Raw genomic sequence first — 10,723 nt, 5'->3', positions numbered from 1 at the left:
CCGCCAACCATGCCGTCTGTCAGTGGCACGGGTTCCCAAAAGGATGTCGTCGGATCCCTAATTTGTCTGTTCTAGGGTCGAGCGGGAGGACCGCCCGACCATCCTGATGTCCAGATGTCTTCGGGCCGAGCGGAATGGCCGCTCGGCCGTCTATCCGCCGATCGAGCTCCTTATCGCGACGAACGGGAGGTCGTGCTTGAAGGTCGCATGCTGGTTCCAAGACCTGATGCAAGTCCGAGCGGGATAGCCGCTCGACCTCTGTTTTGCTGCTACTTCAGTTCTTTGAGCGTCGAAAGCTCGGTGTGCGGCCGAGTTGTGATAATATCGGATCAGACATTCCTTATTTCGACCGGGCAAGTGGGTTGCCCGATTAGATGATGACAGGAAGCCCGTGACCACCATGACTTTGCCCTCAGCATGGCAGTGACCTTCTGCGGGGCGAGATTCGACCTTAGCACCGGATCACTTATTTTGATTGATTTAATTGTGCATTTTTACTAAGCAAGATAAGAGATATTTTTTCTAACTCTATTTTTAGATAAATCACCTTATATTTATAGTCTCTTGGAGCGGTGTGATAGTTAAAGTCTAGAATGTTATCACATGAAATCTTGGGATCGAAACTTGACGTATCTGAGCATGTCTTCACTCATCCTTGCCACATGTATTAATGGCTAACAATTACTCATGATTTATCTCATCCGTGTTTACTTAGAAACGGATTAATAAGGGCGGCGGGATGAGTGAATCATTTTTTTACCACATGTTTGTCTTATATTTATTTTTTATACTGAACCAAAAAAGATCTTTATCAAAATACTAAATGACTCCACAATTTCTATTTGGGAAACTAGAGGGTGTTTTCCGGCAAATACTCGTTTGGATTCGGCTGCATGATTTAATTTGGGGATTAAATTGGGCCGTCCTGGTTTGTCCCATTAACAAATCAAGAAAACGACGGCCCAGAATTAGTCAAAATGGCCCTCTATTGTTTTGCATGATTTAATTACTGTTTTTTTTTCACTCTGACCATCTTAAAGGTCACAATATTTTTATAAAATTCTCTATTAAAACTAATTTTGATTTGTAATAACAGATGTTTTATCCCTAAGTTTAAGTCATTAACTAATCATTATTGCACTGCTAATGATACTAAAAGGTAAAATGTAATATAGGGCCAATAATATTTGTAGAGGGGTGATATTCCTTAGTTTGATAGTGTAAATTATAGCTCATGAGGCAGTGGTATAACGGCAGGATGTCTTTTTAGTTTTTTGATATTTAAGGATCGAATCTTAATTTGTAGATGAAATTCAAAGTTATGGACGTAAGAAAGTATTATAAGTAGAGTAAGATTTGATAACTTTTACCTTAATTAGTCAAAAATAATAAATAATCTTTTGACATTATTGATTTTTAACCACTCGATAACAATTTGTATTGTTCAATTTAATACTAAAAATTACAGGGTAGTTGACCTCTCCAATTATCTAAACTCTCAAAAAAGGATTCATAAACAAAATGATTTATGCACAACTTTATGGTTTAATTATCATTAATATGTGATTATAGTTCCTTCATGCAATGCAATGCCTAAAACATATGGTAATGAAGAAAGAAAAATGATTAAGAAAACCTTGGCAAAGTTAACATGTACTAAATCGCCTAATCTTGCTTTTGTACTAAACATTCTGTCATATGGCAAAGTTAACCTTAGCCCTCGCGTTGCACTACGCATTTTGTACTAAATCGCCTTCTGCGGGGCGAGATCCGACCTTAGCACCGGATCGCTTATTTTGTACTAAACCTTGATAAAGATGAATCAACCGCGAAAGAAGAGAAAATCGGGTAAATAAGACAGAATGAGACAACCCATTCAAATTAAGATAAGTTTCAAAACTTACTCTTTTTCCAAGCTTTAGAAAATCATACATAATCAAAAAAGAATATATACAAATCTTGGTTTATTTAACAATTTATAATTCGTAGTTCATCAAAAAGTCTTTGTAAAAAGGAAATTATATTAACTATGCTACATTTGATCAATAGATAATCAAACATTACAAAAAATTTATATGTATGTATATTGTTAAATATTGGTACAAACCTTGAAATTTATTGCTAAAATCTGAGAAATCTATCAAACACATAAACAAAGTTAATATAAATTACAAAAGAAAATATTTAACCATTAAGCAATGTTTCAATAGTAAAGGTTTGTTTCAACATTTGTCCATTAATATTCTTAATTATAATTTGTCTAACACTAATATATATTGCATACTGTATTTTGCAAATATTTTTCAAGTAGCAAATTCTCCAAAATGGAGGTTTAATATATATAAGTTAAACACAAAGATTCTCCACCACTTATCTATAATTAATTAAGAAGGACTACTGAAGATGAATAATAATGACAGAGTGTAACTAATGTTCAGAAATGCCATAAACCTATAAATTCTCCTGTTAATTACTTAATCTATTCAATACAAAAACATTTCTCATTAAACCTAAATTATATATCCAAGAAAATCTCTATATGGCAAAGAAATTAAAGAAAATGATATATATATAAATATATATAATCCATTTGGAGCAGGAAGGGCATTGAAAGCTCTGGCCAAGGGAATTAAAGAAATGGAAACTCAAACTGTTGGAGAAGACAACTCGATGTGCTGAATTGCTCATTGCTGGTCTGCCTCGACGTTTCTCATTTTGTGCATCCAAACAGAGCACCAATCTCTGTCCTTTGAAAATGTAAAGAAAAGAAAATAAAGATAAAAAACTTCACAGTGCCATACTGTTGCACCACAACCCTAGCTTGCTGCTGATATGCCATGGTGCACTTCTAGGAAGACGGTCTCTTCTTTGCCGTTGGATCGTAGGATTAGGACTCATCGTGGCCGTCCGTCCGTCGGCGGGGTGATTGAATGTTGATTCCTTCATTTCATGAATTAGGAAGGTAACCCTAAAACGAGGGTTACTGAAGAAGAACGAACCCTAATTTGTGATCGACCATGTGTATCGACAGGAAATTAAACAAGAGAGATCGAGTATTGAATTTGGCAATATTTAAGAAATTATTTGATGATTATTTCTACATGTTCATGGTTGCTAACTAACTAACTAACTAACTAACTAAGTAATGGCTAAATGCTAATGCATGCTCTACGAAACCCTCATGAAAATTAATTGCACACTGATGATTAATGAGAATGGAAATGATCCAATTGATTGATTAGGGAAGATATATTAATTATATATATATCTAGATTTTGATGAATCGAATGCGAGATTTGTATGTAGAACTTTGCTTACAGATTTAGCTAGCGAGATTCATCGAGGGTAGATATTGATGGAGTGATGATGGGAAGTGGCGCCGTCGCTGACGTTATTGTGGGCGATGTTGACTGCGGCGGCGGCGGCGGCTGCGGCGGCGGCAGCTTCTTCGCGCGACATGACGAGGGCGGCAGACTGGACGAGCTCGAGGCAGAGGCGGAGCTTGTTGGGCTCGACGTGGGCGAGGCCGGGGACGCCGGCGCCCTTGAAGAGGAAGTCGGAGGTGAGGCCGCGGAGGACGTCGAGGGGGGTGACGCCGGCGCCGTCGAGGGTGCGGGCGGTGGGGTCGGCGTGGTGGTCGAGCAGCACGGCGACCATGTCCGGGCACACCATCTCGGCCGCCACGTGGAGAGGGGTCTTCCCCGCCGGCCCCGCCCGGCGGTTCACGTCGGCCGCGCCGAGCTCGAGGAGCGCCTTAACCACCTCGCGGCTGCAGTTCTCGACGGCGTAGTGCAGCGCGAGGGCGTCGTCGAGGTTGAGCCCCTCCCCCATCACCATCAGCTTCACCAGCTCCACGTCCGAGCTGTCCAGCGCCCGCCGCATCCGTCGGATCTTCTGCTGCTCGTCGACGAGGTGATGGTCGGTGCCGCCGCAGGGGACGGCGAGCTCGAGGCCGGGGAGGTGGTGCTGCTGCTGATGCGCCTGCAGGTGCGCCGGGAATAAGGCGCCGGCCCCGCGTGCGAGGGAGCTGATCTTGAGCCGGATCTCCTCGATCTTGGCGACGACGTCGAGGGGGAGGTGCTTGGCGAGCACCTCCGCCGGGAGGCCGGACTTGGCCGCGAGATGCGAGCACGTCGTCCACAGCTGCCCTATATTTTGCTTCCTCGACGCCACCAGCACCTTCATCACGTCCTCAATCGACGCCTTCTCCACCATTCCGGCCAAATGTTTCTGCGAGATCAGAGACCGATTTACTTCTTTTATATATTTCATGCGATCCATCGATCGATCGATCGATCGGCGACGTACGTTTAATTAGCTTAGCTCGACCACCGCGCGACTGCTGCCTACCTGAGTGAGAAGGGCGAGGGGTTCGACGCCGAAGGAGCGGGCGGCGGCGAGGATATCGAGGGCGAGATCGACGGCGGCGGGGCAATGGGTATGCCAGCAGGCGCGGTCGGGGCAATTAGGCCGGGCCTCGTGCTTCTGCGGCACCAGCGAAACCTGGCCGCTGTAGAGGAACTGGAGCACCAGCAGGAACACCTCGTAGCTGACGGAGGTGACCGGGATGATGCCAGCGCCGCGGGCCGCGGGCGAGTTCGAAGCCAGCATCGGGCTCAGCCCTCCCGCCGCCGCAGTCGCCGTCGCCGCCGCGGCGGACCTCGAGGCCGCGCCGTCGCAGAAGAACCTCCGGAAGAAGAGGGAGCGGGCGGCGAGGATACAGCGGTGCGCGTGCACCACGCGGCCCTCCACCCCGAAGCTGACGTCGCTGAACGCCTGGCCGTTGATGAGCAGGTTGAGGTAGTCCATCGACAACGACTTCAACGCCGTCTCCTCCTCCTCCTCCATTATATATATATATTCCTTACCTTCCAATTCTCTCTCTCCGAAGCAAATTAACCGATCGATCACTACCTTCCGCAGGACGATCAGCCTCCTCGTCTCCCCGATGATCTCAATTAACCAGAAGAAGGAGAAGAAGAGAAGAAGAAGAAGAGTGTGGAAGTAGCTAGGGAACAAGTGGGACTGGTTTTGGCCGTGGAGCCTTCAATTTTTTATTTCTGCAACTTGCGCAGTTTGTTTGTAGTTCTTTCTATTGACATTGTTTTCTTCTTTCTCTCCCTCTTACCTTTTCTGTAAGCTTATTTTCAAGACCCTTCGATCTGACTGATTTGATCTTGACCGATAACAACCGAGATTAAATCACAGTCAGATCGTATAAAACCGACTTAAAAGATTATGTTTTGGGAGAGAGAGAGAGAGAGAGAGAGAGAGAGAGAGAGAGAGAGAGAAAGCAATTCGAGTGGCTGTGGGAAAGATAAATTTATATGCTCTTTTATTTTAATAATTGAGATCCAATCATTTTGTTAAACAGAAAAAAAAATAAACTTTAAAATAAAATCCAAGGAAGGCATATATTCTAAGATATTGAGCTTTGTCGATAAGATTTATGGGATCGGGGAATCGCATTCATTCATCTCAGTCATCTCATTCATTCATTCATTATAGTATTTTTTTTCCTTTATCTGAATAAAGTTAGAATAAGGTCAAAGATGAAAAAACAAGTCGCGTTCGCTAAAAAGCAGGAGTAACCTTTGATTATATTAATTATAAAAAAATAATAATAAATATATAGAATTTCTTTCTTTGTCTTTCTTTCTGATGCAAATAATGAATGTGGTTTTAATTGAGCGTGGAATCATTTTTCTAACATGATCTTGGTTGATTAGTTGTTATCCCAGCATTAATTACTCTCTTATGATTATTAATTAAGCACCGCTCCGATGTCGGCAGATTGATTAACCTTAATTACTATCAAAGAAATGAAATACATTAACATAATAATAATAATTCAAAATGATCTGTCTAACGATAGTGCCTTAAAACTCTGTTTACTGACATGGACTGCAGGGCGCTGCTTCTGGAACAGGGGCGACGACGAAGAAGACGATCGACGACGCTGAGCCATGGCAGCCCACAGTCGCCGTCGCTCTCGATCGCCGTCATTGGAGCAGCATGCATGCAGGAACACACGCGGAGCGCTGGCCGGCTGACGCGGCGGAGAGATCAGGCTGGCTGGCTGGCTGGCTTCTCCTCGTGCTCCCCGCCGCGCGCGGCCGGCGTCCGTCCTCTTTCTCACTCTCTCTCCCTTTAATTAGCACTGCAGTTATGGGGACTCGCGCAGCGCATACGGAAGCAGTCCCGCAGTCCATGGCAGCACCTGTCTCTTCGATCGCACACCTCTCTCTCCCTCGCTGGCCTGGCCTGACTTGGCTTGGCTTGGCTTGGCATGGCATGCACGTGCGACAAGAGGCGAGGAGGAAGAGGGAGAGGAGGAGAGGAGGAGGAGGAAGAAATGGAGGACATGCGTACGTGGGCTGATTGAACGTATCGCTGAATGATTTGCGTTTGACCGGTCATGCTCATGCATTCCCTCTTTCTCTCTTCCATCACATCTATATATCTTCACGCTACCTCTCTCTTTTCCCTATTGCTTTCTTTCTTTCTTCTTACTTTCTTTTTCTTCTCTTCCAGTTGTTCTTCTCCTCCTTAATTACTGTGGATCCACTACTGCCACGACTCTTTAATTACCGTGCTCCCCACCCTACCTGCTCTCTGCGCTGCCCTGCTCTGCTCTACTCTGCTCTTCGTCTTTTTGTTTCTTTTTCCTTCTCTCCTCTTTATGTTACCCTTTTCTCTCTTGCCTTTGGACTTCGTTATATTAATTCTCAGATTAATTAACCTTTGACGAAGAATTGATTTTGAGTTAATCATCTACATTGTTGATGGCTAATTAATGATGATTAACAATGGTATTGAACCCTAAAGCATGCGAGGGGGGGTTGGAGTTGGATGCTCTAGGGTGATGGTGGGAAAAGTCACAAACATCTTTTTATAAGGGTGGATGACTTTTATGAATTTACCTCCTTTTTTGTGGGGCACTATAACTTAGTGTGTGCATGCATATCTATGCTAGTTAGCTTTTGTTGTTTCCATCTTTCAAATTGTGTCCGACTTGGATGTCACGATATATGTATATTATTGGATGATCCTCACAAGTCCGGACGTCCACGAAAGAGTGAATTTACGGGACTAGAAACTCATATTGGTGCCCCGGGGTACTGGATATGGAGAGGAACAATAGAAGCAGATGCCCGGAGCGTGACTTTGTTGCCCGTACCCCAATACGAGTTGAACCTAACCATGACATAAGGAAAGGTGTAGCGCGCAGTATCGAAACAAGATTCGTTACTTAAAGTACGTTTTGGAGCATTCATCGAAAGGAAGAAATGTCGAACTGCTACTAGCTGCTGAGCTCCGCCTATCCCTTGTGCTCGCTCAGTGTGGAGTGTGATGGCGAGATGGTCCTGGGGAAGAATCTTGGAGGACTTGGATAGGCTAAAGGTTCCTGGGTCTTTCCCTTGTATGAGGAGTGGCTGATCGATTTCACTTCAATAACTCGACTGAGATTCCATATAGCTTCAAACCTATCACTTTTCTTTGTTATGGTCGACCCTAACTTATAAAATCGAGCTATTTTGTGATATATCAGTCGATTAGAGCGTGAATGACTATTCAAAACTATGAAAGATCTGACCCTAACTTTAAAATGATCCCTCTGGCCCTTGCTTCTTTTCATATTAATTGGAGTCCGGAAGTATTCTCGGACGACTCGATTCACTTTTTGAAAATCAGGGTGCTTGAGTGGGTATTCAGATGTCTGGACCTATGAGGGGCGTCCAAGAATGTGTAGGATAAGAAAGAGAGAGAGAGAGAGAGTGTGTGTGTGTGTGTTGCTCATAGGCTACTAAATATGCAATGCATCCGAAAGTGATCCGAGCACCCCGAGTGCATTCACTTTGAAGCGTTTGGATTACTTCCAAATACCTCACACACTCAGTCACCCATGGGCATCATGCGCAGGGGTGTCGCTTGGGATAATATATATATACACACACATACTCGGGGTGCTCAGGAGTGGTCTGGGCACCCAGATTCACTAAGAGTTACCCAGTGTCCTCCACCGAACGCCCACCTAAGATAACAAAAATGTTTAAGATCCAGGATAATTGTTTCTGACTAAATTGGATAGCAAGAGCAACTGAAGCTCGTTATAAGAGCTTTAACAATTAGACATAACTAAAAATATTGAAGCAAAAATGAGGAAAATATCTTAGATTTAGCAATCACGGTTTAAGATTATTATTTACTTTTTACTATTCACAATTACTGTTTATAATTACTATTTACAATTCTTGTTCATAACTTATTGTTCACAAACCCTAAAATATCAGAAAACATAACTCTTCGATAACTCTTCAACCTGAACTATTCACTTTTATGAACTAACGTGTGTATATATATATATATATATATATATATATATATATATATATATATATATATATATATATATATATATATATATATATATTTATTTATTTATTGTTTATTATCTTTTAATTAGAAAATACATTAAGAAGGCATTTTTTTTCAAATTGTAATAGAGTCATTCCACTTTCATTTTTTTTTTAATCAAAAGAACATCCCATCCTATGTAAAAAATGGCATAGCTATCTTTCAATATTGTTTTCATTATTATTTTGCTTATATCTCCCGTCTAAATCCTGAGTCAGTTGAGTGTGTTGTAGCAGCTAAAAATCATAGCTGCTACACAAGTTATAGCAGTTAAGATTTCGTAGCTGCCACAACTACAACATGTTGTAATTACAACAATTGTAGCTTGTAATATTGCAAGAATTATAGTTTGAAGTTATAGTAGATATAGTTTCGTAATTACTACAATATGAAAAATAAACTTAATAAAGAGGACTATAATTCTTCGGAATCTTTGGAAAGACTTTAAATGATGCTTTTTGGATCTAAGACTGGGTCGTTACGGGTTACAATCGATAACAAATGTAAGTATCCAAACAAGTTCCAATTTGATGTATTGTATATTCCATGGTTCAAACCAAATTTGAAGTTATGACCTATTGAAACTTACCTAACATTTACGGTATATCAATTACAATTTCATAGCAGTTGCTACAACTATGTGACAATTCAGTTGTAGTAGCTATGAACTCATAACTACTAGATAATTATAACAACTACAATTTCATAGCTACTACAACTTGGCCTCAATTAAGATAATAATGAAAATAGTATAGTGACGGACAGTTGGGTAATTGTCCATGAGGATAGGACTAGACATCCTTTTGATAAAAAGAAAAAAAAAATCAAAGTATAGTGCTATCTTTATTATTCCACAAATAAAAGGTGACCTTTTAATTTTTGCCCATTATTCTTTATCATGGTCTCTATTTCCCCGTAAACAATGAGAAAATGCTTGAGAGTATAGTAAACATGACACAAAAAGGGAGACAAAGGAGCACAAGCCTATCATTAGACAACCCTAACCCTAACTTTATATAAATCCTTTGTTTACACATTTCTATGTTGTTGTTGTCTCGGAAGATTCATAAGTTAAAATTAGGTTACGATTTTATTAATTAAAAAAATTTGGGAATTGAAGGTGTGTCCTATTAGCCATAATAGTACGAGATAAATTTGCTAGGGACATTAATTAAATACATGTCCCAATTGAATTAATGGACAAGATGGATTCCACACCTACCTTACAATTTCCATAATTGAAAAATATAATTAATAACATATTTTTAGATTATAAAATTTAAGATTCCAAAGCATTAAGGAGACATGTGGTGCTCATGGTTCATCATAGTGAAATCAATTGACCTTATTTGGATAACATAATTATCATTAATTAATGTGGGGAGCTACATGACTACATCATTGGACCCATTCATCTATAGAACTATTTAAATTTACGCTAAATTACAAAAATATGCTTAAACAATCTTCTTTTTTCCACATATTTTTTATTAACAACAATGTTTCATTGTTTATATCAAAATATTTTAATAAACTTTGGTTATGTTTCAAGACTAAAGGTATTTATTTAATCAATGTTTATCTTAAAATATTATAATTTATGTTAAGACAATATTAGTAGCTTAATACAGTATGAATATATAGGCCATTAATTGGCCTCTCTACTTCATAAAATTAAAAGTTGGTAAGTTTTACATTAGTTTATTATATATGTAAAATTGAATTTTGATATTGGAAGATTGTGATTTCCTTAAATCATAAGAAATTCCTTGATAATATAATTAACTAGGAAAATAACAATACTAATTACTCTTACAAGTTAGCTTTGAAGGAAAATTTCTAGATTAAGTTCATCGCTAGAGTTTTTATCAATTAGATGCTAAGCCAAAACCACTCTTGTCTCTTATAGTCACTATACATCTTTAAAATGCATTATTCATTGGCTAGTGAAACATGCACATCACAAAACATGATTAAACAATTGAAGGAACTCTTAATCTATGTGGTTACACCAATATTATGGTCACTAGTACAGTTAGACATGTGCAATATTAAGAGTTGAAAATTGGATTAATAGGAAATCATATGCACTTTCATATACCTCAATTCTCCTCTCTTTTACCAAACAAAAAATATAAGTAAAGTCACCCCGGCAGATGTGGTGCAATGATAAAACACTCAAATAAACAATAAGAAGACCAAGGTTTAAATCTCAAATGAGATAAATATCATAAAGATCATCTTTAAGTTGTGCTTCGAATTTATTCAATCTATGAACTACGGAAGAAAACTGTTTATCTCTAAG

General features: G+C 40.1%; 1 protein-coding gene across 1 annotated transcript; it reads right to left on the bottom strand.

Annotated features, from left to right (window-relative positions):
• Nucleotides 1–2,555: 2,555 nt before the first annotated feature.
• LOC121984929 (BTB/POZ domain and ankyrin repeat-containing protein NPR5-like) lies at nucleotides 2,556–5,207 on the bottom strand. Its single transcript, XM_042538112.1, has 2 exons — nucleotides 4,351–5,207; nucleotides 2,556–4,230 (listed from the first exon to the last, which is right to left on the bottom strand). Exons 1-2 carry the CDS (start codon nucleotides 4,846–4,848, stop codon nucleotides 3,337–3,339), a joined length of 1,392 nt encoding a protein of 463 aa, XP_042394046.1. The 5' UTR covers nucleotides 4,849–5,207; the 3' UTR covers nucleotides 2,556–3,336.
• Nucleotides 5,208–10,723: the final 5,516 nt, after the last annotated feature.

The sequence above is a fragment of the Zingiber officinale genome, chromosome 5B, assembly GCF_018446385.1.
Source record: "Zingiber officinale cultivar Zhangliang chromosome 5B, Zo_v1.1, whole genome shotgun sequence".
NCBI lineage: Eukaryota > Viridiplantae > Streptophyta > Magnoliopsida > Zingiberales > Zingiberaceae > Zingiber > Zingiber officinale.
Note: the sequence above shows the minus strand (reverse complement) of the source record. Positions and strands in the feature narration are given on the sequence as shown.